This window comes from Gymnoscopelus microlampas (assembly GCF_963454915.1).
Source record: "Gymnoscopelus microlampas genome assembly, chromosome: 4".
Taxonomy (NCBI): domain Eukaryota; kingdom Metazoa; phylum Chordata; class Actinopteri; order Myctophiformes; family Myctophidae; genus Gymnoscopelus; species Gymnoscopelus microlampas.
Genome location: NC_139941.1, coordinates 22,950,074 through 22,977,735, shown reverse-complemented (window position 1 = coordinate 22,977,735; position 27,662 = coordinate 22,950,074). Strand labels below are relative to the sequence as shown.

The 27,662-nt window shown below is 44.2% G+C and overlaps 1 protein-coding gene across 2 annotated transcripts in view; it reads left to right on the top strand.

Moving 5' to 3' along the window:
* The window catches only part of sema6a (sema domain, transmembrane domain (TM), and cytoplasmic domain, (semaphorin) 6A), a 129,099-nt gene that overhangs the window by 39,793 nt on the left and 61,644 nt on the right, over positions 1–27,662 (top strand). For both annotated transcript variants that reach the window (XM_084054064.1, XM_084054063.1), the window contains exons 2-4: positions 16,248–16,416; positions 17,927–18,044; positions 27,454–27,514. In XM_084054064.1, coding sequence (XP_083910190.1) covers positions 16,317–16,416; positions 17,927–18,044; positions 27,454–27,514 — 279 coding nt within the window. In that variant the 5' untranslated portion in view covers positions 16,248–16,316. The remainder of the gene's footprint in view (positions 1–16,247; positions 16,417–17,926; positions 18,045–27,453; positions 27,515–27,662) is intronic.

Here is a 27,662-nt window from a genome sequence, read left to right as displayed (position 1 = left end):
TATCCTCTGGCGGTCTTTTACACTGCTGCAAAAACGAAGTTGAGGAATGAGCGAACTTCTCTATTGATTTGGTGTTCTTATTATAACCTCCCTCATGGCTTTAGCCTCATGCATCTCATTACATAAGCCTAATATATTTGGCTTATTACGCTTCATTGCCTGTCATGCTCATGTTGGTTTTAACTCATAACAAATTGCATGCTATTTATAATTTCTTAGTGCTTTGTTAACCACTTAAACCCTATATACTTAAGTTGACTGGGGTCCCCCAGGCCTCCATACTAGATCTGGTCCTTTTTTCCCTCACACAAAATCTCTTCGCCGATCTACAGTGCAATCTCACAACTCGTCACAAACTGACGTTTCTCCTAGAATAGGGATGCTAGGGCTCAAGTGGTTAATTATTATCGAATGAGCTCATCCAGTGAAGTATATAGCAGTCATAAACAAGTCAACCAAGGTTAGGGCTTCCCGGTGGGTCAGCCAGTGTACCATATGTTCCTAGTGAGCACAAGGACTCAAGTTCAAATCCAACTACCGTCTTGTCTCTCCTCTTTCTGTCCTTGGTGTCCTGCCTCTCTACACTGACCTATCTGAAATAAAGCATAACATTGAAAGACATAAATATTCAAAAAAAGGTTAGATAGAGCATAATAGTGTTAGTTCTGGCAGGACAATAATAGTCAAGCCCGCTGTGGCGTCAGCTGATACCTGGCAATCAGCTGATTATGGAGTTCTCATTATAACTGTGTCATCTTGCCTATTCCTGCCACAGCATATATGCATCCCACTCTCTACCCACCTCCAGTGGTGGAAGAAGTACTCAGATATTTTACTTAAGTAAAAGTAGCAATACCACAATATAAAAATACTCTTGTTACAAGTAAAAGGCCTGTGTTCAAAATGTTACTTGAGTAAAAGTACAAAAGTATTGACATAAAACAAATATACTTTAAGTACCACAAGTAAAAGTACTAAAAAGTTTGAAAATAGCCGATCTACAAGCTCACAACGTTTCACAATGCGACGCGTTGTGAGCTTGTAGATCGGCTATTTTCAAATGGCCTATGTATAACATAGGCCAGAAGTGGTTAATGTATATTTTATAATATAATAATTTATATCTGCAAAGTAACTAAAGTAAAGTTTTCAAACATTTGTAGCGGAGTAAAAGTGCAATATTTGCCTCTGAGATGCAGTGGAGTAGAAGTAAAAGTACTGAAAATTGGAAATAGTCCACTAAAGTAAAAATACCTCAAAATTGTACTTAAGTACAGTACTTGAGTAAATGTACTTGGTTACTTTACACCACTGCCCACCTCCACCTTCTTTATCATCTCATCAGCGTCATTGTCTGATGTCACTGTTGCTGATGCTCTGTTCTGTAGTACCCAGGGGCCTTTACGCTCTGCTGCCTGCCGGTGGCATGGCATTCGTATGTGCATGTTCTGTCCCACAGCTATGCCACCAAATGAATTAATAATAATGAATTGCATTTTTATAGCGCTTTTCCAAGTGCTCAAAGCGCTTTAGAATGGTTCATTCATTCATACGGGGGGGGGGGGGGGGGGCATTGGGAGGACCAAACATAATTCTATTGCAATTGTTATTATTATTATATTATTATCATTTTTTGTATACATTTATATGCAATTAAAATGTTTGTTTTTTTACAAAAGTGGTCTTGCCATAATATAATTAAGGTAAACCAACAACGGGATTTTGGTTGGAGGCTCATAGCTAATTGTAAATGGATAATTAGCCTACAGTAATAAGCTTAGCAGTTGCAATTTGTGGTTAGTAAGGAGCACAGCAACAGTACAGCAACAGTACAGCAACGAGTATTTCTTTCATTAATGTTCTGGATTTGGCATGAGTCATCATGACAAGACCATGCTGGTCATGAAATATTTACAGTAATCAGTAAGAGTAGAGTAAAAGCTTTTGGGAGCAGAGATACAGTACAGTTGAGTACCATTTCTGACTCAAAAGAAAGTGGGAAATGATCTAGCGGCTAGCGAGCCTAATTGTTTCATCTCTACTGCAGGAATGGGTTACTATATAATTCATCTTTTAGACCAGGCTGATGCATTCTATAATCACATTTTGAATTAAGCACAATCCTAACTTCAACAAACAGCTGTTAGCTGGGGGAGTCTTATCTTAGACCACACAAAGAGAAAGGCTTAATAAGACATTCAGAAGGATTCTTCTATGTATTCTAAGAACATTACAAGCCATACAACTTCAAACCAATTATAGATTATTTATGATATTGTATACATCATATGCTGAAAACGGATAGAACACTTGTAAACAAATGGCCACATTCTTCTCATGGACATTCACCTAAGAATTTCCCTAAGCATGTTGTAGTAGTACTGTTATTGATTGAAGTTTGCAATTGTACTGTAGCAGCTAAATATGTCCATGATATGTTTTGGGTGTTTTTCCCCGGCAGATATCTTATTTACAACAAGATTGAGATAGTGAAGTCTTGTTTTTCTATTGGGTATTTATTCAGTTTTGGTAAAGCGCAATCTCTCAATGACCCCTGGCTGTTGATATAGTGCGAGGCTAGACATCTTGTGTATTTTGCAGACGTACTGTAGTAGCTAAAGTTAATTTGTTTCAGTGGATATCTTAATCAGAACCTCTATTTAGTTCATTAACTCACAAGATTATGTGAACAACAACACTTGCGTTTGGAACTTATGGGCACATACGCATCCGTTCTGAATGGGAGTATAAATGGGCCTCATGTGTGCTGATTGGCTTGGACCTAATCTGGTTTAGCCCATTTAGACCTGAGTCCGATTCTAAAAACGCCTTCTAAAACCTAACCATAGTTTTCTGAAAACGTTCAAATTCTTACTAAAAATAAAAAATCACACCCTGTGTGAAGGAAGCGGTGCCTTTGGGGCGGGGCCTCCTGGTGGCGCTATAATAGGGCGGGGCGGGGCTTCAGCAATTAATGCTCGTCCCTATTGGTGGTGTAAGTCCACATACCAAATTTGGACTTGGTGGCATGCTGCAACCTGGAGTTATAGCTGTTTAAAGCCAGTGGCCTCCTGGTGGCGCTATGATAGGGCGGGGCGGGGCTTCAGCAGTCAATGCTCATCCCTATTGGTGGTCTAAGTCCACATACCAAATTTGGACTTGCTGGCATGCTGCGAACTGGAGTTATAGCTGTTTAAAGCCCGTGCTCAAACGGACAAACGGACAAACGGACAAAGGGACATACGGACGGACAAAGTCAAGTGTAGAGCGGTTGGCACCGCTAAAAATAAAAAATGATTATACTATAATGACTATATTATAGCAACAACTAATGAGACACAGAGGTGGCATCCGGATTGAAAGGTATAACAACGTATAGGTAGCAACAGGTCTCAATGGATTAGGTGGGAAGCAGAGACGTTGGTTGTTCTAAAAAGCAACCCATCCTCTTAGGAGCGGCACAGATTTTGTTATGATTTCATTCTGTACAGCGCTGCATCTCTGCCTTTTGCTTTTCTGTCACTTTTCTGACTCTGCATCGCTGTTAATAGTCTAGCTAGAGTGGCTCTAAGTATGGTCATGGGGAGTCGGTCAGTCTGTCCGTCCGGTTGTCCGCCCGGCGCCCGACACTTTTGTCTCAAATGACATATTTATTTTGAAAACTCCCTGGAGGATGACCCCAACAGATTTTTTTGACCCCATGGCCTTTGCTCTAGCGCCATACTTAGGCCAAAACCTTCACTTGCACACAAGATGTCACAAAACCTATTGTGTGGATTTACCATGAACGTTGCTAAGTGCATGCTCCACAGAGAATGCACCCTAACTATTTGAGTGCCTTTCTTGTAGCACCACCCTCGGGTCAAAACTCCAGCTTTGCACACAAGATATCTCAGAATAGGCAGATTGCAGGATGAACCTCAAGCAATATAAAATAGTTGCACACCCCACCACAATTATGCCCTAAGTTTCACATTTCCGTTGATTCCATTGGCCGCCCCAAGAAGTGAGATAACAGGGCTCTATGGATGGCAAGGTCATCGGTTCAAACCACTTTGGTCCGATTAGGTGTAAGGAGCGGAACTTCCTATAGGGGCCGCTAGCATGGCTTTTATGGATCTTTGACTTGTTATCCACGAGCATTATTCTCATTACCGCTTACGCAGCACTTCTCGACTCGTACGGCTTTGTCACATAGTTTTTCATTGTAATGATGACAATGTTTTAGCGACTACGGATATGTTTGTATTAGGTTGTAATTCATTGTATAACACTATGTTTGTAATAGGTTGTAATTCATTGTATAACACTTTCTTTTCAGAAAGTGATACAAGTTCCTGGCTTTCTCAGTGATCTGTGTGTTTGAGTATTGTCGTCCCATCCATTAGTTTACAGCTGAATGCTAGCCACAGCACTCCCACAATATGGTCTGTTGAGATAAGAATATACAGACAGCTTCATTTTGCACAGTGACAATATGGACATACTGTAACAACAGAGCTATAGTGTTTTTTTTTCTTTTTTCTTCCAGTCAGCGATTGAATGTCCTGGATTGAATGTCCTGGTTTATCTCAGATGATTCATAACACAACTGGATATGATGGCGTTCCCAGAAAACAAGGTGTTCTGTTATCAATATCACAGGCTAGCACAGAACATAACTCTATTAGGTTTAGCCATGTGTTTCTGTCCCTCCCTCTATTTGAAAGATTTGTTTCCTTTCATACTGGAGGACAATAGAGTGGAGGACAGTGTTTTCCTCCTATTCTGATGATTTGTTTGTTGCCCAGTTGGAGTAGATGGCAGGGAGAGAGGAGAGCGAGAATATGGAGTGTGTGTGTGTGTGTGTGTGTGTGTGTGTGTGTGTGGGGATGGGTGGGCGGGCGGGCAGGCGGGCGGGCATGTGGGGGGGAGAGAGAGAGAGAGAGGTGCAGCATGAAGGGCAGTGTCACTGAGGGAGGCAGTTACTTCAGCTAGGGGTGGTTGCAAATTTGCTGACCTGCAGCCATCCCATTACCTTTTGAGAGAGATTAGCATCATGCTTAGTCAGATCTGATAGGCCAGGCCTATTCTGGAGCGCACGGCTTGCTGGCCCGTTATCAGCGAAGACAGGGACTTGATCACTTAGCATAATGGAACATGAATCAAATGAACATGAAACGCTATGAACAAGAAACATGCCATTAGCGGGGCAGAACTGATTTCCTGTATCATCATACGGGGAGAAACGGTCCGTGTGTCTGCTGACGTGTTCCAGAAGATTGCACTTTTACTGTGCATATGGTCGTAGATTTTGGCTTCACTTAAAAAGACCCAGAGTGCTTATACTGTATGTGTTGAAGTCAATTAATAGGCATAGTAAACAGTGGTAGATTGTTTCTGCATAGTGCAGTGCTTGTTTGATAGTTTTCATAGCTGCTTCTCTGAGAGGCATGAAGTCATAATGCCTTACCAGTCAGAATACTGCTGCAGTAGTGAGGTTTAGAAAAATACATCATTCCTTGACCACATTGAATGACAGAAGTTAAAAGGAGGGGCGGTTACAGCCTTGGGGAGAGAAACGGAGAGAGAGAAAAGAAGAGTAACGTACTAGATTGACAGGCAGCGAGACAGAGAAATGAGAGGGCATAAGATACAGACTGAGAGACAAAGAAGACGATATCGCACCTTGTAGAATCCAGGAGCACACCTATTATAGGGAAGCATGAGGTTACAAGATGTGAACATTGCACCACATGCATACAACAGCAGCAGCACACTATCGCACTTCTTTCTGAACGCCTTAAGGCAACCACCTTGTATCCTGTGTCTGGTTTTAATGTTTAACACGGTAGCTGTGAATGCAATCTCAATATTTCAGTGCATAGAGTGGCATATTATATATAATTGGACCATACCATGTTTCGGAAAGTTTGTTGAACTGCAGAGCGACGTGAAGGACTTGACATGCGTGCACAGCTGCCATTTTATCTGCAAGTCTTTCTGCCACTTTTCTTAGTTTGTAGAGTCCATGTAAAAAGGTAGGAGATGCTGTTTTTGCACAGTCCATATGGCATACATCCAATCATTTCTCCAACTTTCTGTCCACTTAATCAACGTCCCTCAAGGGTAAGGATAAACATTTTCATTTCATTCCACCAAATCCCCCTGCGTATTTTATCCCCAATGAAACCACTTAGTGAGCTGCCACTCCGTATTGACTTTGAGACTTTTCTCATTTACAGCAGTCCTGTTGAGGAAAAGGCGTGCGTAACTATCCCCTGTGGTGCTTACCCAGAATTACAGCTACTGGTTTTTCGATTGTTCGTCCTCATTTATCAAACGCTAACTGTCCCTCACGTACTCCTGCACTCCTCTCAATACCCAAACTCATTCTGCATTGGCCACCAAAGACAAGATTTACTGTGTGTCTATCAACCTACAGTATTTCCTGTGTGTGTGTGTGTGTGTGTGTGTGTGTGTGTGTGTGTGTGTGTGTGTGTGTGTGTGTGTGTGTGTGTGTGTGTGTGTGTGTGTGTGTGTGCGTGCGTGCGTGCGTGCGTGCGTGCGTGCGTGCGTGCGTGCGTGCGTGTGCGCGCGTGCGAATAAGCCTTTTTCATCTCACTAATGACATTAAATCTCATTTTAAACCTCATACATTTTGGATCCGGAAACACTTAACAAGAGACCCACTGAAATTGAGTTCTCTTTCATGTTTTCTCCCCCTCTCTGGTGGCTTGCTATCATGTTCACTGAGAAGGAAAGCTTTGAAAAGCTGTCCCAGACTTCTCACTTTTTCAGCTGTCTCCAAGGCGGTATGCGTTATCCATTTAGTTCCCATTATACTGGTCAATGCAGAAGCATACTGTAGCTCGGCAAACCAAGGCTTTGGGCAATCAGCCTCTAGAAAGAGAGTGAAAAAGGGCATTAGGCCGCAAGACAGTCTCTGTGACCGTGTCGCCGCTCCACAGGGCTGGCCCGGCCATGCCGGCATCTCTCTTTCAATTTCAAGTTAATGTGGTATTTAACTCACTGACATTCTGCTGTTTTCACTGCTGCTGCAACTTCTTCTTCTCTGCTGTATCTCAGGAGATACACTCTCCAGGTTTCTGCCTGTTAAGTCATTCCCCTCTCCTTCTGCTCTCTTGACCACCGCTTTATCTGCCTGCGCTCTGAACGGTGAAACGGATGACATTAGCCAGTGGTCAAAAGTCAGGTTTTCTCCAGCTGACGTAGTCTACAGTTTTCTGTGTCCATTTTGTAATGAACACTTTGCTGTGTTTGCTGTGTAGTTTGTATTAACACTGTGCCAACGCTGCACTCGATGGTACAGTGAAATCATTAATGTCAAATGTACATTATATTCGTGCTTGGTACAATGCAGACAATACAATATAGGTAAAGAAAAGCCCCTGCATCGTTTGCCTGATGAAAACATGGCAAGTTAGCGCGTAAACATGTTAACTACAAACAATCAATTGTGCGCTTATGTAGGCATCTTTCTTAAATGGAATTTGATGTTTATTACTCTCTGATGTCTATTATTTCAATATTTGGGAGCATTCAATGTAACACATAATTGAATGGCGGAACTAGGTTAATAAATGCAATGAAAGTAGTGTAACAGTATTGTATTTTCTTCTAAATGTGGCTTAGCAAAAGTATAACAAAGACAGCCATTGTTAATATATGTTTAATGCTGTATATGTGATTAGTTTAAAGTAGGTCAGAAGTGTAAGTAAGAACATAATTGCATCTTAATCTAAATTAAATCAGTGACATTTAAGTTGAATATTAACGCAATGCAAATAAAAAATGAGGGAATAAAGAAATGTAGATTTTATGCTGCTCTACATGAGTCAGTGAATATTAAGTGTTATCAAGAATTTACAGGTGATTGTGAATTATTTCTTTCACCAAGTGTATTCCTAAAGTGTTCTCATAAAGGAATTTGACTTCGTAAACAACAACAACAACAGCAGCAGCAGACAAGTAGCAACGTGTCAATATGTAAACTATTTACAAACCAAGTCATACAAATAGGCTACATAAAAGATTTACAAAATAACTTTATCGAGGCTATGCTTATATAACACCTCCTTTATTTACTTCATCACAGCAGACGGGTGGGTCATACAAGTCTGCGACAAATACATATTCAATGAAAATGAATGAGGATGATGAGGATGATACAATAAAGTTAAACATGTATTTATCCAATTGTGAGGGTTTACAATATGTAACCAACCCATAACTGTGTCGGTTTGACCTAGTGTTGTGTATAAAGTCATGCAGTGTGGCAGTGTATCATCACACGGACGGAGTAGAGACTGAGATCAAAGGCGAGAGAGGGGGAAGTGTGTGTGTCACCAAGCCTGTCCTTATCAGCAGTGATTTGCTCTGCTCTACCCACATGGACGAGTATCAGCTGCTTCCAGATTGATTAAGTTGCGCCGCTTCTGTCGTGATTGACAGGCCTGGAAAAGGTTCTGATATTTAAATCTGTAACCTCATTCGTTTTTGGGGTCAACGTCTTAAGCACCAGTCCTGTTTGTGCAATGTGTGTGGGTGGGTGAATGTGTGTCCCAGGAGTAGTGGGGTTTCATTTATGGGCTTCATAAATGATTTTTCCAGATAAAGCCAGTGCCACATACCATACGCATTATTTTCACCGCTGCTGGTGCTTGGGGAGATGAAGAGAAGAGACGAGAGGAGGTGGGGGGTGGATGAAGAGAGCAGAGGTGATGGGCGGGAGGAAGGACACACACACACACACGCGCGCGCGTATAATGAATGTTATTATTATCTGAATTGAGAAGTTCAGGTAGAGGAAAGAATAAAGGGCTGGTAAGTATGACGAAATGAGAGCGGGATGAAACCTGAGAGAGAGAGAGAGAGAGAGGGAGAGGTGGGAGACACAGAGACCAGGGGAGATGGTGTGAGGGAACAAAATAAATAGAAAAAAGCAAAAAAGGAAGAATGAGAAGGAAGAAAGGAGTGGAAAAGAGAAAGAAAGAATAAAGACAGAAAAACATTGTGTCATTACCGACATTTTCCATTTATACTTGTGATGTGATGCAGCAGAGGGACATGGTTATTTGTACAGCATTTGTAAAGACTTTTACTGTTTTTTTATTTTTGGTCCTCTGGACTCAACATTTTGCGAACTAAACTGTTCTGGGAGTTTGTTTTTGTCAGCTAATCTAACAAAATAAAACCTATTTTGTACGTAGCCTAGAACTCGAACTGTTGCATTTGTCCCAGAATGATGTGGGGAGTCCACTAGCAGGCCTCCCTGGCAAGCCCAGTCGCCTCTTGACTTCTAAAAACCCATGCAGTTGTAGGTAATTATCTCTGCTACTGGGAGGGTTTATGTTTGTTGTCAGCTTTACTTGGATCACGAGACTTGCCTGGTTTCCTCTGTTTTTGTAGCTTTTCCTTTGCTGTTATCTACTGCCCTTCATCCCCCTCTTTCCTTTCATTTTTTTTTTAATTTGTCACCTTCCTCTACTCCCTCCTTCTCTCCCTTTCATCTCCTAATAACACCCAGTGCATTTAGCATGTGCGATATCTCGTTCACAGACAGGCCGATATGGCAGAGTTGTCAGGGTTTGTCCTGAAGGCCAGTAACTCTTAACGCTACTGTCACATTGTATTTGTAGATCAGTGATACATTACTTAAAAGAGCACTCTCAATACACTCTGTATATAAGTATAACCATTACTCCGCTGAGGATAATAGGGTTTTGTGTGTGTGTGTGTGTGTGTGTGTGTGTGTGTGTGTGTGTGTGTGTGTGTGTGTGTGTGTGTGTGTGTGTGTGTGTGTGTGTGTGTGTGTGTGTGTGTGTGTGTGTGTGTGTGTGTGTGTGTGTGTGTGTGTGTGTGTGTGTGTGTGTGTGTGTGTGATTAAGAAGCACAGACGCATGTCCGGGACTAATGGCTTTTAGATCACAGACACAGACGTGGAGTTATAAAGATACCAGCTTATCTCTAGATGGTGACAGCAATTGTTATGTTGTTGCTACTACTAACCGCCTCTATGCGCTGTTATTATTTTCTCTCTCCATCTCTCTCTTTGTCTCCATCTCTTTGTCTTGTTCTGTTTCAGTTGTTCATCTTTACTTCCCTCTCTGTCTCTCTTTCTCTCTGTGTCTCTCTCCCTCTGCCCCAAGTCTTCTCTTCAATCCAATCAATCCGTCACCTCCCTGTAAATGGAGAGTCCTCGATGTTGTTGTAGTCGTGGGCCCCTGTGTTTCAATAAAGGGCCCAATGGCGACAGGGGGCCTCATTCATGTCCACCCCTTTGTCTTTTAATAATCCAACCATGATTGATTACCTCCATACAGACACTCCATACTGAAAACAACAACAACAACACCATCTAAGGAAAGCACCCATGTACTTCTTGATGGTTCTGTGTGTGTGTGTGTGTGTGTGTGTGTGTGTGTGTGTGTGTGTGTACTTTGGATGGCAGTTTGGCTCTTATTCTCAGAGAGATAGACGGGTCGGACTCTCCCTTCCTTTACTGTTATGACGTTCTCGTTCTCCTGGATGTAGCAGGAACGGTAACACACACCAAGGGTTTGGTGAGGCGCTGACCTTCTGGAACAAACTTAAAAAAGGAGGAAAAGAAGTCACACACACTCTGGCTTTATATGCAGTCATTTATTTGACTGACGTTTCGGCCTGTTGGCCTTCCTCAGTATCAACAAAAGACAAAAAGACAGACGGGTCGGTCTCTCCCTTCCCTTACTGTTATGGCGTTCTCTTGGATGTAGGCAGACAGCTCCTCCGGTCTGTGTGCAGCTGAATTCTCAGAGCCAGGGCTGACAGGGATAATCACCTGCCTGGGCGTCCGTGGCAGTAAAGGAAGCCCAAGGTGCTGCCTTGGACCTGTTCCATTTCATATCCCCACATGGTGGAGAGCTGAATTATTCTCACCTCACTTTTTCTCTCTCATCCCTCTCATCTCCACTTCTCTCTCTCTCTCCTCTTCTTTTTCTTTTGTCTCCTCGGCTGCTCTCTGTCATCCCCTCCCCTCCCATTTCCCCTGGCCTCTCTCCTCCCCTCGTATTCCCAGCATGCCTCTGAACAGGTGTTACATGGTTTTAGTCTCTCTTTAGTGTCTGGTTTTGGGGAAGATAGCATTAGCATTTGTGTGGTTGAGTTGTAAAAGGTTTTATTGTTCGTTGTACCCGAATCATGGTGCGTATGCGTGTGGGTTCACACCCATGTGTAAGGTCTACGCCTGTTCGTCTGTTCCCACACTGTAGCTATTCAAGCAGCCCAAATTACCCAGCCACCTTTAAAATATCTCTCTCTTCTCTGTCTCTCTGTCTCTCTGTCTCTCTGTCTCTCTGTCTCTCTGTCTCTCTGTCTCTCTGTCTCTCTCTCTCTCTGTCTCTCTCTCTCTCTGTCTCTGTCTCTCTGTGTCTCTCTCTCTCTCTCTCTCTCTCTCTCTCAATTTAATAGTTGTATTGGTTTCATTCCGTAACATCAAACTCTATTTTGAACTAATTTTGGCAAAGTACCCTTTGCCAAAATTACTGGTGAGGTAAATTCAGACAAAGAGAAACAATTCTCGTTGCTCTAACAACTCATCTTTCTTGTCTTTCTCTGTATTTCTTACTCCCCTCCGCACGCACACGTGCACGCACGTGCACACGCACGTGCACACGCATGTGCACGCGCACGTGCACGCACACGCGCACATGCACACGCGCTCACTAACACATTAGTGGTTTCCTACTCCCAACAGGTAATTAAATAGCAGTCTCCCACTTCATTGCACAGTGATGGATAGAGCAGAGCTGATCTAGGAGCTTCAGGAGACGGAATGCCTGTAGGTGTCTAATGACACTCACCGCACCCTAGGAACTCTCAACATTAACCTGCTGTGTGTGTGTATGTATGCACGCGTGCGTGTGTGTGTCTGTGGGTGTGCAACTGTGCGTAAGCGCTTGCACGCGCCCATGTGTGGCGCCCGTGCGTGTGTGCATTTGTATTTCTGTTTGGTCAGCATACTGTAGATAACTAAATCCACACCTAGCATGAAACGTTAGCTGTGTACTTCCCTCCGATCCATGTGAACCCCCCGTGGCTGACCTTGTCGATGTAATGAATGTGTGTTGTGTGGCGTTGTTGTATATGTCTCTGCTCCGTGCCCCCGTAGCCCACGTGTTGATGTAATGGCAGCGATAACATCATTAGGCCTTTTAATGTGTTTATTGTTAAAGCTAATGCTGTTTGGGGTCCCAAGTCGCAGTGGGACTCCTGAACCTGGGGAAAGTAGGTGTGTGTGTGTGTGTGTGTGTGTGTGTGTGTGTGTGTGTGTGTGTGTGTGTGTGTGTGTGTGTGTGTGTGTGTGTGTGTGTCTGTGTGCTCCCCAAGTATTTATGTCCTTTGCTAATTTGCTCTGTATGAATAAGTCATTTCAATATGTGCGAGTGTTGCTGTTTGTCAATGTATTTTGTCTACGTCTCCTTGTGTGTTTGTGCAAATCAAGGTATAGTCAGTGCGAATATATGTGTGCATGTGTGAGTAGCTACTAGCTAGGGCTGCACAATTAATCGAAAAAAGATCGTGATCTCGATTCAGACACCTATGCAATCTCGATTTTGAATTATGGCGATTTTTTTTTCAATGTTAAAAAAAAAAAAAAAAAAAAAAAACATTTTTTTTTTTTTTTTTACATTGAAATTTTTTTTTTTCATATATTTACAAGAGAATCGTGTGAGAATCGTGATCTCAATTCTTATGGAGGAAAATCGTGATTCTCATTTGAGCAAGAATCGTGCAGCCCTACTACTAGCTAGTCGTAGCATCGTCCTGGGGGGTCCTTGTGTTTTTATTACCTGCTGGTGGCCTCCCGCCAGCATCCGGTTTGATTAACTCTGTTCTCTGTTGCACGCACGCACGCACGCACGCACGCACGCACGCACGCACGCACGCACGCACGCACGCACGCACGCACGCACGCACGCACGCACGCACGCACGCACACACACACACACACACACACACACACACACACACACACACACACACACACACACACACACACACACACACACACACACCCACAGTAGCAGCTATTTTATCACTTACAATGCAGGAGGTGTAAGGCAATAATGGCTATTGTTCTCAAAACGCTATTACCTATTAACAGCTATAGCCAGAGATACAGGGCCACTGCTGCTTCATCCTTTATGTCTTCTCTTTGGTTGTTTGTCAAGGTGAGCTTATACACAGTCCATGCTTGTTCAGTAGATAGTTCACTTTTAAACTTTGAACATTTAATCATTAGTCCATTATGTGTATGTGTTTTTGCGCAGAAATCTATCACACAATCACGCATGCACACACACACACACACACACACACACACACACACACACACACACACACACACACACACACACACACACACACACACACACACACACACACACACACACACACACACACACACACACACACACACACAGAAGCAATTTGCTCCTGCAGCAAAGAGTGTAATTCTGCAATGACAAACTGTTTCTCGCCCGCTACTCATCTGCAGCAGCTGGTAATGAAAGGACCTTTGATGGCTTAGTTTACTCATTTTGTGCCCAATTTATTTTGTGTATTATGGGAGGCAATGTAAAATTGTCTAATGCTTTTGGATTAGCGGATGCTTTTTTTAAATTGCATCCCATTCATTTAAAAGGAAGATACAAGTCGCTTTTTCCCCCCAGACACCACTCTGTACTCTACTGTGTCCCAGGAAAATGGGTTCCTGGAGTAAAATTAGTTCTCTCCAGATACATTTATTTTATAACCTGAAACAACACCGCATTAACATTGAGATGGAGAACACTGCTATCGAAGTCCACAGTCTCAATTTAACATCTGAAACATTACAATGATCCCAGTCGTATCCCGAAATATAATTACAGAACCGTTCCCATTCATCATCCTGTAGTATTGAGTTAGTCGCTGGCTGTTTTTTTTTTCTTTTCTTTTTTCTGTCGCTCCTTTCCTGTTTGCTACCTCTGTGCAACCTCCATTTGTCACTCAGCATCCCCCCCCCCGCCACCACCACAGGGCATGCCTCCTTGTCTCACGCCACTTCCTGCTCATCAATCAGTCAATTTGTTAAGAGGACTTCCGGTGTGAAGGAAATAAATCTATTTCAGTCCGCCCACCAACTGAGCTATACTTTAAAATGAGGAAAAAATAAATCAAAGAAAACAGCCAACCAATCAAACCAAAAAAACTGTCAGACAGACGGACAAACCTGGGCAAATTCCTATAAGGGATTGTGACAATCGGTGATATGAGAGAGAGAGCCTTCTGTGTGTCACGTCACGTGGCTCTGTTGACACACGTTCGGATTGGAAAAAGAAGAGAACAAAAAAAGCCACATTGATGTGTTTTCATGAAATAGTGTGAGGGTGAATAGGGCAAAGAGCAGAGGGGCGGGAGGGGGGGGGGTATGAGGGAACCAGGGGGTGGGGGGGATCAAGGTCGTATCCAGGCTGTATTTGTATTCTCCTCAGCGTTAAAGTGATTCTCCCAATGAATAGTGTTTTCATTCCGCCACTGAATGAGATTCACAGGAGCATGCAGCAAGAGAGAGGGAAAAAGAGAAAGAGTGAGCGAGACAGAAAAGGAGAGATAACATAGGAGAAAGAGTGACACACCCCCCCCCCCTCTCTCTCTCTCGACTCTCGCTCGCTTACTTATTCTCTATCTCTTCCCTCATTCTATTCGTTCTTCATCCTCCTTTCAGCCTCCTCTCCCAGCTCCCCGTTAGACACACAATAAAGTGAGCAGCTTATGAAAATGCACCGTGGGATAAACAACTTCTTTTCTTTTTTTTATCAGACGGGAGCCAATGAAATCAACCTTTTCATTCAATTTCTCACTCCCGAAAGCATCCTCTACCCCTGTCTACCTATATATAGCGACTTCACCCCCACGGCTAGCAGGGCAAAAGAGAAAACGAATAAAGTTGCTCTATGTAAATGAAATGCTTTATTCCTGATTAGATCATGGGGGCAATAATTGTCTTGGGTGATTTATAGGGGTAATTTGTTTCCACAAAGTGCAGTAAAAAAACACTCACACGCACACATACACACAAAAGCCGTTGCCATGGCATGTGGAATGAAGACATCAGATCAGCACAGTGTGGCGTGTCGCTGTCGTAAATCTACCCTGACATCAGCATGGCTGACTTTTATACTTGCAGCATAATTATAGATGGCAGAGGAGTGGAATGTTGATGAATCAAAAGCACAGAGCAGGTGAAATCAAAGCGAGTGAACGCACATGAACAGGTTTGCCAGATCTGCTCATTATAATGTCCCCGCAAAATTTTATTTGAAAATAGCCGATCTACAAGCTCACAAAGCGTCGCATCGCGACACGTTGTGAGCTTGTACTGTAGATCTGCTATTTTCAAATAGCTGATTAAAGCTGTTAAAGTGCTCATATAGCCCGTAGTCGCTTCTTTTGCGCTGGTTTTCTTAGACCTGGTCGCTTGTTTCTCTTACAGAATCTGGCAACACTGCACATAAACACAATGCACAGCCAAGTACGCATCCTGCACTTCTGAGAACAATTCAGTTTTTAGGGGGGTGGGGCGGGGTTGAAACATGGCCAATGCTGGCGAAACGAAACAAAAAGTAAGACTTGTATGATTGCTACACTTGTGTGTGTGACTGACAAGTGGGAAATTAGGTACTTGCCTCATGCCATCCCTCTTCAGCTCCAGGTACTGCTGAGAATCTACAGCGGGCTAATTTCAACAAGAGCTCTCCCACTTTACTAAGACCCTGTCACAGAGAGGGAGAGAGAGAGAGAGAGAGAGAGAGAGAGAGAGAGAGAGGAGGGGTGGGGTAGACCTGCTTCTCTCTGCCTGACATCGATCTATGATGCGTATTACCAACCTAATCCAATTAATTCTCTCCTGCTTGCGACGCAGCTCACTTGAGTCATCGAAAATACATAAACAAATATATCTCTGACAGATTGCAATGGGCCGTGCAAAATGCACAAACAGCTAATTCAGGTGGACCAGAGATTTGTTTGGCTAACTTCCTTTTCCTCCCCCTGTCGCCTCCTCCACATCTGCAATATATGTGTGAACTGCAAAGTTGGGAAACAATTGAGGTACTGTAGCAGTCAGGTGGATTTAGATGTATTTGGCTAAACCATTTTTCTATTCTCTCCCTTCCTCTCTCTCTCTCTCTCTCCTTTCGTTTCTCTTGTTCTTCCTGCAGGCTGAGGTACATCTACACTAAAGGACCAGCAGCAGTAGCAGCGGCAGCAGTAGCAGTGTGGGTGCGACCATGAGGTCGGAGGCCTTATTACTCTGCTTCACGCTACTACATATAGCCGGGGCGGGCTTCCCCGAAGACTCCGAGCCTATCAGCATCTCACATGGCAACTGTAAGTACACACAGCCTCCAGCCTCAGATGCTCACCTGATGCTCTGTCTATGTGTTATAGTGTGTTAATACGTGTTGTTGGTTTGTGTTTTTCACATTTTCACATCTTTCACTCTTTATTTATTTATATATATACAGTATATTTATTTATTTATGTATTTTTCTTTCTTTTTTGCTTCCTTTCTCTCTTTCATTCTGTCCTTCTCTCTTTCTTACTTGCCTATACTGCTGCACATTGTATCTGTGCTGCCTCCCGTCTGGCACTCTGCTCTATTCTCATCTGCCACTCTACAAAGCCAATGTATATACATCACATGATGGTGTCACCGACAAAAACTGATTTTCCCTTCCTTCTTTCTCTCCATCCATCCATCCTCCTTTCCTTCCTTCCTTCCTAACTTCCTTCCTTCCTTCCTTCCTTCCTTCCTTCTTTCCTTCCTCCCATCCATCCTTCCTTCCTTTCTATTTCTTCTTCCTACCTCTGCGCTGTCCCCTCATTACCAGTCATCTCTCTCTCTCTCTCTCTCTCTCTCTCTCTCACTCTCTCTCTCTCTCTCTCTCTCTCTCTCTCTCTCTCTCTCTCTCTCTCTCTCTCTCTGTGCACCCTTTTCACTCCTCTCTTTGTCTTCCACCTTTTATACCATCCCAAATCCCCTCTCCCTTTCTCTTTTTCTCTCGCCTAACCCCCCCCCCCCCCCCTCACCCACCCACGCACCACCACCACCAGCCAGCCAGCCCTTCTACTGAATGCATTTTGATGGCACAGAGTGTAATTTGGTGCCTGGGGATAGGCCCTCAACACACACACTAAAAATGAAGGACTTAAAGCAGCATTTGAAACGGAGCCCACCCTACATCAAAGGATAATCCGCTATTTTTCTGTTGGGCTTCTAATGCTGTGTGTGATAGTGTAAATATGGTGGCAGGCTAAAAAAGGTATACTCACATTGTCCTTCTCTCTGTTTCTCTCTCTCTCTCTCGCCCCCTACATCTATCTGTCTCTCTGTCTCGCTCTACCCCTCTCTCTCTCCCTCCCTCTCCCTCTCTCTGGGCCAAACCAGAACGCTGTAGCTCCCAGTAAGGAGAGTTCAAACAGTAGCCAGCCAACATCGGCAGAGACCTGCTTTTTTTCTATCAGACTGTTTATTCAAAGCAGCCGCTTTCATCCAAAGCCACTCACAATACAGCGATTGCACGGTACAGCGCAGTGCATTTCTCAGCGTGCAATTTACGGTCACAGTGGGATTTCAACCTGCAATCTTAGGGGGACCTCTCTCATCCAGCTGAGGCACGTGGAATGACATGGACCCAAAAACCCCAGGGTTCAGTTGACAAAAGACTCGCCAGTATCAATTCCTTTTTTTGCCTGTTGTCAGACACGTAAATGAAATAAAGTAAATTCATGTGTCACTCTCTCTAACCGCTCCTACTGTTATACAACTTGAATTTCTCTATCAGGGTTCCTTGCGTTAATATTTATGTCTTTACTACTGTTATTATTATCCCTACAGATACGAAGCAGTATCCGGCATTTGTGGGCCATAAACCTGGCAGAAACAACACGCAGCGACATAAACTGGACATCCAACTCATTCAGATCATGAACAGGACCTTATACATCGCAGCCAGGTATGTTTCTCCACTGCTGTCAGATGAATGGGATACTGCTATAAACCTGGTGTCAGGTTTCTAGTTACCCCCAAAATCCCCATCCAGCAAAGGCTTGCACAGGGACTTTAAAGAAAAGCATAAATATCTTTGACAATGAGCTTTGAATTGTTAAGTTGAAGAATTATTTTGTAAGGAAATTGATGTTGACATGAGAGACGTTCACAGAAGCTTTTCTGCTGCTGACACTGAGACAGCTTGAGGTTTAAAATACCCATACGCCCTGAGTTCTCACCTCAAAGTCTCTCTGTATAATCTCTTATTCCTCTCATGTTCCTTTTATATTTTCTCTGTTATTACTCGTCCAACTTCCAGATAGGTCACTCAGGAATTTTTTATCCTGCTGTTCGGTAATAAAAACAACAACAATCTTGTTTTACAGTTACCTTTGCTGCACTGTCGGCAATCTTCTCAATGCAATATCCGAGCAGATACAGTTTTATACAACCACATTGGGCTTTCATTTATGAAACACTACAAGAACTCATGCGTTGTAGATTAGGTTTATTTAGACATAGTAGGTATGCGACTGCCAGTGTGATTGAATCCCCCCCCCCACCCTCATCCACAGATGTTGCACATGAACACCCTCTTTCAGTTATGAATGCATTTCTTTGATATTGATGTCGGTCTGAGGGTGCAAAATGAATTGGTAACATGGGATGCCATGTTTACTTCAATAACGCATGTAACCCGTGAGATATGCTGAAGGAAATATACTTTAGGAGTCAATCCTTTATAGAGTTTCTTAAACTCAGTTGGGAAATGCAGAGACAATGAACAAGATGTTCCTTTTTTTAAACCTGATCTGCCTTTTTGTTTTGTTGTTGTTGTTTTTTTCAAATTGTATTTTTAGTGTAGAGACAAGAAACCAAGGGCAGAGGGAGAGGAAAGACAAGACAGGAGCCAGATTCTAGTCATAATTCAGACATCCCATTATTCCGACCATTAGGTTAGTGTGAGGTTAGGGTTAGTTATAATGGGGCCAGTCGGACCAACGGGCCGTCGGAATAATGGCATGGCACCCATTACAGTACCTTCACCTTAAATTGAAATGACATCGAATCATTCTCTCCCTCTCTCTTGTTCGAGGCATGAGGAGTTTGTTTAGACATTGGAGGCTGAAAGACTGCAACAGAAAATACCTAATTAAAGAGAAGACAGTATAAAAGACCAGACAACAGGTGTCTGGTGGCTCAGCCAGTCTTCCATATGACTGTGCGGAACTGAGTTAGAATAAGGTGAAGGTACCTACTGTAATGTGCCTCGTAGATTAAAAAGATAATGAATCAACATGTTTTGAATGCCTGATAAAGCACCATTAGGTGCATGTCTCTCCCCCTAATACTCTGTTAATAGACTGGACAGTATTTTTCTGTCCACCACCATGTCTTCTTGTTTCCTTCTCTCCTATATGCCTGAGCTCTCATAGATAACATCCCCAACATGTGGTGAGGAGAGAAGAGAAAAGATATATATATATATATTTTTTTTTTGGCTTCTCTTTTTGCCACCAACGCAATTTTAGAAACGCCTCACCTCACTTTGCCTGCATGGGCAGAGTGAACTAAAGGCAAAGCAGCCGGATATACTGTAAAAAGAAATCTCATAAGCCGTGTTGGCCGTTGACGCGGCGCTGAAAAAAGGTCCCTAATAAAATGGATCCTTATCTACTTGTTCTCTGTGGCGCCTATGGCTAATTGAGTAGCAGGCTTGATTGGGTACTGTTGAAAGCCACAATAGGGGGGCTTTCTTTGTTTTCCGCCAAGCATGTCAAATTAAGTGGCCAGGGGGAGGCTGCTGCTTTAAGTGGCAGGGCTTTTTAACACATCTGTGGTCATTAAGGAGAGGTGTGTCTGAGCGTGTCTGTGTGTGACTGTGTGTGTGTGTGTGTGTGTGTGTGTGTGTGTGTGTGTGTGTGTGTGTGTGTGTGTGTGTGTGTGGGTGTGTGTGTGTGGTGTCGGGGGCCAGAGTCTTTGGTCTGCCTGTTGCCAACCTGCTCCAGGGTCGTTGAAGGGGGGTCTGAAGGCAATGCAAGGGAAATGAGACACAGAGGGTTTATTGGAGGGGCGTATGTGTGTGTGTGTGTGTGTGTGTGTGTGTGTGTGTGTGTGTGTGTGAGGGTATGTGTTACCCAGCTGTTGAAATGCATGGGTGCATTTCTGTGTGTGTGTGTGTGTGTGTGTGTTTGTTAGCCCGTAATTCCGTCTCATGCCTGCTCGTTTGTGCATGTGTTTGTGCACTTATTCAAGTGTGCGCATTTGAGAGATCACTCTGCACGTTTGGTCCCACATTCGCATACTTGTCTTAAAGCACGATGGGAATTCTGACACATGGTGTGGGTATGTGACCCTGGAATAACTGGAATGGCTGTCCAGGATTAGACCGAACGGGGCGGCCTGCCGTTTATCCCGACCAAGACAAGAACGTTCTAAATCGATAACACGACACAGACACACCAGTGAGGTGCTGTACAATGAGATCCGTCAGCCGACAACAAGACATCGATACTTAAAAACGTAAAAGCTGAATGATTGAACCGTTTAAGGCAAATGGCCCGTACAATCATTACCAACAGAAATCAATGTGAAAGTGAGTCGATGGTTAAGTCAGCACACTGCAATGGCAACGTCAAAGCAAGACAGGCGTATAACACTATGAGCACGCCCAGTCAGATGGCTTGTTTGTTTATCCGTCCAGCGTCCCAGGGCCTTGCCATCGTGCCATCGTGAAAACCAGTGAGCCTCAGTTCTTGGTGTGCGGCAGATTGCAGATGGCTGCTGTGAATGCCGTCCAAAGCCCAACACTGTTTCGGGTTGTTTTTTGAATGGCTGCTCCATGTATTAAATCCCTTTGGCTCGTGTTTTCGTTGCTGGCAATAGAATCACACAAGCTTTTAGCAGCGGGATGCATACAAACATGGCCACAGATGAAATTGTAAATAGACAAAAGTGGCTTAATCCAGAGAGGGGAAATAGTCTAATCTTTGGCAGCACTGGAACTCAGCAACAGATGCAGTGATTGAGAATTCAGTCTATTTCAGACAATGTTGAATGAAATGCATTGATTTGGTCAAAATCAAGATGTTCACTTTTGGTGGGCCGTAATGTCAATATACTGAAAACGGATGAAAAAAGAAAAGACACAATTAACATAAGAGGAGGAGTTGTGCCTCATCTAATCAGTGTGAAATATTATTAGCTTTTCCACTGAAGGCTGAGATGTTGAGTGTTGATTATGTATTCAGCTCGTGTCTGTCTTGAATCCGTTAATATTCTGCATCTTATTCCTCAGCAGGCTTCCAATCTGAGCATATTATCCGCAGGACAGTACCTCCTGCTGATATATTAGAATGTTGCCTTTTCACATGCAGACTGTGCAGCAACTCATTCAATTTTAACAAGAGGGACAGAGCACTGGGTAACGTGTTGATTTCCTCTTATATTTCCATAAAATCTGTAGTTGATAGGGGAAGATGCCTTGCATATTTGTGGTTAACAAGCTATGGCCTTTGAATTATCACACACGTACACTGTTCTTGGGCATGTGAAGCATAGCAAGAAGATAGATTGTTTCTAAAGATAAATGTTCTGTCCTGGTAATGAGAATGAAACACAAACATGCGTCAAATTTCATCATATGACAAAATGACTTTTTTTCTTTAAAAAAACCCTGCCATAAATCATTTGTGATACCCTAGAACGGATAAAGGTTAGAGCATGAGTAACGAACATAGAAAAAATCATATTCACGTAGAAGCTTAACTTTTTATGTCCACCTGCTGTCCTGTGTTTTATGTGTTTAGCAGCAGAGTCACGTTCGGTTCAAGCAATAAAGTGTATATGATGTACTAAGAGATGGATGCTGGGCAATTGGTATTCAGCCAGTCCATATTTCATGGCCAAGGTGCACTCTGTACAGCATTTGCCGGAGATTCATCATTGTGTAATAGGATATTTATCATTCTGACCTATTCTCTGTATCTCTCTGTATGTGTGTGCGTGTGCACGCGCATGGCTCTGTCTCCATGTGCACGCTACATGTACTACATTATGCCTGCGCCACTAGCACACGGCACAAGTTTGTCGTGCGTGTGTGTGGGCTCCTATTGTTCCCGTTTGTGCACGTGTACCTGTGCGTATGTGTTTTTTTTTTCTCGCAAAACGGAAACCCATCACAAGATCAACTGCTGGGTTCGATTTGAGCCACCAGCCATGGAAGTGGCTTGGAGGGATTTATCCTGCCTAAGCTTTGCTCTGAGAGGTTTCCTACTGGGAGAAATCAAGGAGGCCTCTGTCGGTCTTGGGATTGCACAATAGAATGTGTGTGTGTGTGTGTGTGTGTGTGTGTGTGTGTGTGTGTGTGTGTGTGTGTGTGTGTGTGTGTGTGTGTGTGTGTGTGTGTGTGTGTGTGTGTGTGTGTGTGTGTGTGTGTGTGTGTGTGTGTGTGTGTGTGTGTGCGTGTACGCACGCGCAATGCACGCACGTAAAAGCTGGGGTGTTCATTTACCTCTGAGAGTACAAACATTAGACCCGTAAGGGTCCAATCACTCCAGATTTCACTGTGTAGTGTGCATACCCCAGGTCTCTCCACATGCAGGGCATAGTCGCCATTCCCTGCCGTTGACCAGCCCTCACCATGGTAACACCAACCACCCTCTGTTTACACCCTTGTATGAGGCAGTCTAGCATGGGAACCACAGCAAGAGAGAGAGAGAGGAGAGAGAGGAGAGAGAGAATGGGTCAGGATGAGAGGGGGAGGCAAGGAAGAAAGAGAGAGAGATAGGGAAGAGAGAGAATGGGGCAGGATGAGAGGGGGACGCAAGGACGAAAGTGGGAGAGGGAGAGAGATAGAATGGGGCAGGGTGAGAAGGCGAGGCAAGGAAAAGAGAAAGCTTGTAGATCAAGTTAACATTCACTCACAAATGACCCTCCCCATCACACACACACACACACACACACACACACACACACACACACACACACACACACACACACACACACACACACACACACACACACACACACACACACACACGTGCGCGCGCACACGCACATACATATATTACACACATGTTTCTCAGTTGAATCCTCTGGAACAGTCGTGCCACTGTGGCCATGTGTTGTCAGTGCCGGGTCTCCGCGGGCCTCACAGTGGAGGCCACTAGAGTCTCAATTATTGTGGCAGCACCAAATCCTGTTAAAACCCACTTAATGACTGGGATTACACTGTTCTCCTCCTCGGCACCACATTCACACACTGAATGGAGCAGTGCACGCTCATGCGGCGTGCACACAAAAAACAACAAATTGATAAATCAAAGTTTAAATGAAATCCCCTCAAAACTCCTCAAATCATTCCTAAGGCGGAAGAAAAACATACTGCAATGCTTTTGCCCTATTCATAATGTTCAAAAATACCCGATCAACAAGCTCACAACGTGTCACATCGCAAGACATTGTGAGCTTGTAGAGCTGCTGTTTTTGAAATGTCACATCGCAAGACATGTTTTTGAAATGTATTGAATATTTTCACCCAAAGCCGGGACGCCAGGGTGAAAGTGGTTAATTCTTTATTCAAAGTCTGAGAGATTTTCATTGAATTTCAAGTGCAAAGTTAGTTTGTCATTCTGCATGGAGTTGGAAGTTGGAACATCATGAATTAGAAATCGTCCCGACAGGTGTGATATCACACCTCTGACTTTACTGTAGATGCACATGCGCACATGAACACACGGGCAGACCAAAAGAAAAACACCCACACATGCCACAGGAACACACACACACCCACACATGCCACAGGAACACACACACACACACACACACACACACACACACACACACACACACACACACACACACACACACACACACACACACACACACACACACACACACACACACACACACACACACACACACACACACACACACACACACACACACACACACACACACACACACACACACACACACACACAAGCAAATCTAAAGAGAGTAGCATACTATGGTGAGAATCCCCCCCCCCCCCCCTTTCGAAAAGCACAACCTGCTGCAGCTTGAGGGGAGTGAACTCTGACTTGTTGTATTTCATGCCACCACGTCACCGGGGGTGGGGGGGGGGCTCTTGATGGCTTCAGTCCATTGAGAACCTCAAGGTCTCCCGTCACAACGTAATGGTGTCCACTGGCTCTGCTGTTCCCCTTCTAAACCCCCCCCCCCCCCCCCCCCCGCCCCCCTCGCCTCTCTCTACCACCCATGATCTACTTATGAAGAGGCTGTAATATAGGGGCGACGGTGATGTGAGAAAGGGATGGAGGGGGGCGGCGTGTGGGTGGAGGGATGTGTAGTCATTTATTTGGCGGAAAGGGGTGGGGTATGCTAGGTGCGGGGTGCATACTAATCACGTTCCCTTCTTTTTTTCCCCTGCCATCGGAGTGCAAGATTGGTCTGACAAAAGGCCCACCAGATGGACCAGGCTGGCCTGCGGTCACCCCCCAAAGAAGAAATGGGCTGTTATGAAAACCACATTCTTCTATACAAAGACCCTGTGTTCTGTTGGGCCTGCATGGCTGCATGTCCGACGGAGACCCTCTCTCGTCATTCTGTTGCGCTTTCTCTGTCTCTGTCACTCTGTCAGTGTGACTGACTCTCTCGGCCTCCGTCCGTTGTTCCCTCTCCAGTCATCCTTTACAGTGCCCCCATATCCGTGTCTGTGACAGGATATTTGCATACCTTCCGTCCTACTCACACATTTTTTGCCTGTGAATTTCTGGAAGCACAGTGCCCACTTCCAAATGATTCACATCGACACTGGCTGCTCTACATAACCTCATGGGTTTCCATAGCATTCAAGTGTGTCGTTTCCCACAATGCCGCTGTTTCCGTTGAATTTCTGATTACTACCAAGACTGTCACATGTTATTTGACGGCTTCGATGCTTTATTGGATTAAACAGCCAAAAAAAGGACATGGTCAGCCACGAGGACACCAGATTTTACAGGAGTGCCAAAGATAAGAAAATGTTAAGCAAGGCCCCTAAGCTATTGTGTCTTCTCAGAGATCAAGACAAGGAGTAAAAAGCATGTGCGTGTGTGTGTGTGTGTGTATGTGTGTGCGCGAGCAGAGGAGTGCCTCTGGATGCTGAGGAGATATGTTTGGAGGACAAGAGGAAGTGAATTTAGAGCCCAGGTGCAGAGTATATAGGGAAAGGTTCAGCGTGTGGGTGCGCGTGCGTGCATGTGGACAGGCCTTGCACATACACATAGTATGTGTTTAGAGAGCTGGTGTTGACAGCTACTCTATTGTGCTCCCCCAGCTCTTCTCTCAGGATGTTTGAGGGACACATCACTGCTTGGCTTTCTCTTATCTCTGCTGGAACTCTGCGCAGAGTTCTAGAAACCACAGCCTTGGGGCTGTGGACCGCATTGGCCCTTCCAGAGCCACAGTCAACAGTGGGATGACTGCAGCTGCGGAGAAGCAAGAGGCATGGGAGGCTGAGAAAGTTACTTTCCAAATCCTTAGGGCGATACATTGCAGAATTTCGATTAGCGGAATAAAAATGATAACCTGTAACACACCTGAATAACTGAATCACAGCAATCTGATTAGCATTATGGCATTTGTTCTACTTTGTTGTTGAGCAATTCAATTCAATTTAATACAATTTAGAGGCATTAAATGAAGACTTATGAGGTTATTATCATTCACCACCATTATCAACAATTAAATCAAGAATATTGTGTATTCATGATCTCCCAATGTTTTTTTGCCTTGAGAATTGCCTTTCCTTTCAAATGTTTCCAACTAATCTGACAAATGATGACAAACTGTCTTTTTTATTATTTATATACGTAATCTGATTGCCTGCATTTGTCAGTTGCCATTTTCCTAACCAGGCTCACTGTTATCACAGAACATACTGTGTATTCCACAACTCTGCTGGTAGGGATAAGAGACAGATAGAAGAGTTTTTGGATCACTTAAAGTACAATCGAGACCATTTATAGAAGTAGCACCTCAAGAGCACCTTCTCAGAGTGGATGAGCAGAGAATAGGGAAGGTGAGGAACTGAGCGGCAAAGAAAGCAAACGCAAAACACAAAGCAAAACAAAGAAAGTAGATGAGCTAACACTGCTTAGACGAGTCTTTGACACCACCACTGAGATACTGTTAATGTTGCAACTACTGCAGAGAAGGTGGCGCTTTTGTCTTAATTCCAACCACTCTCAAAGATTAATTATTCAATTTGGGCGTCATGGCCAATAACGTAAAGTAGACTGGGTTTTCATCCTGGATGAGATGGCAGGGGGGGGCCCCAGGAAAGCAGATGTAAGTGGATTCATTTCTGGATGCCTGTTCCTCCAAAGACTTTATTAGATTTAGTTAATGAGCGAGCAAGGCGGGCTCGCTGGCTGGGAGCAGGTTGGGGAGCTGGAACATAATTAAGCCATGAGTCTGACGATGCCACTGTTACACACTTTGATTAAAAACACATTCGCCGGCTAATCTCCGACAAATTAAAGCAGTTACATCGTTTGGCACGGTCACCTTTGTCTCAGCCCCGCCCCGCCTTAAACAAGGCGACCCCCCATTTCTTTAACGCTCCACTCCTTTCTGTATTCGCTCTGCACTTTGTACCCAGCCCACAGAGCCCACCCCTCCTTGTCTGCACCTTAATTCTCCATGGTAGGTAGGTGTAGCTACATGTCCAAGTCAGCCAGCCAGCCAGTCTGGCTGTCGGAAAGGTAGTTAACCCTTGTGTGGGGTTTTTATGTCTTCCATATGCCCCCGGCGGGGCCTATATATAAGCGCGGCTGTGTAATACAGCAGAAGCCCTGTGTATTTCCACGCCGCACACACATAAGTCTTCTTGTCTGAGCTTTAATGAGTGTTAGTATAGATTTCCTGTGACTCGAACATTGGGCTTAATTGACCTGAACAGCTCTGAGTGACTTGGCACCTCCTGTCTCAAAACTGCCCCCCCATTCCGCTCCCTAATCTCCCCCACCGCCACCACCAGAAGACCTTTCTCTGGGACAAAGGCTCTTTTGTCCTGAGGACTACGCTGCGGCACTCTAAACCTTTGTTGACTGTTTCTGTCTGACATAGCAAATAGCTCTGGCCTCCTTTTGTTTATTGTTATTTTTCCCCTAGTTTGGACAAAGTTTATACAGAGACCCATTTTCCAACGTTGTTTTCTGCCTGTAGGGGGGTCGGGTGGCGGAAGGGAGAAAAAAAAAGGCTTTATTGTTTGTTGAGATTTTGACTGACTGTCTGACCAACCATCTGACTTATTATCCCCTTATCTCTCCCCCCCTCCCTCTCTCTCTCTCTCCCCCCCCCCTCTCTCTCTCTCTCTCCCTCCTCAGGGATCATATATACACAGTGGATACAGAGACCGCAAACAGCGAGGAGATCTTTTTCAGTAAGGTGAGTGAGGCGCCTGTCTCTTTGAGTACACGTTGTACTCTCAGTGTACATACACAAACACCCCGATTGACAATTACAACTCTGACTCTGTGTGTGCGCGCGTGTGCGCATGTGCTTGCTCACCGGACATGAGCCAGTTGCGTTCGCC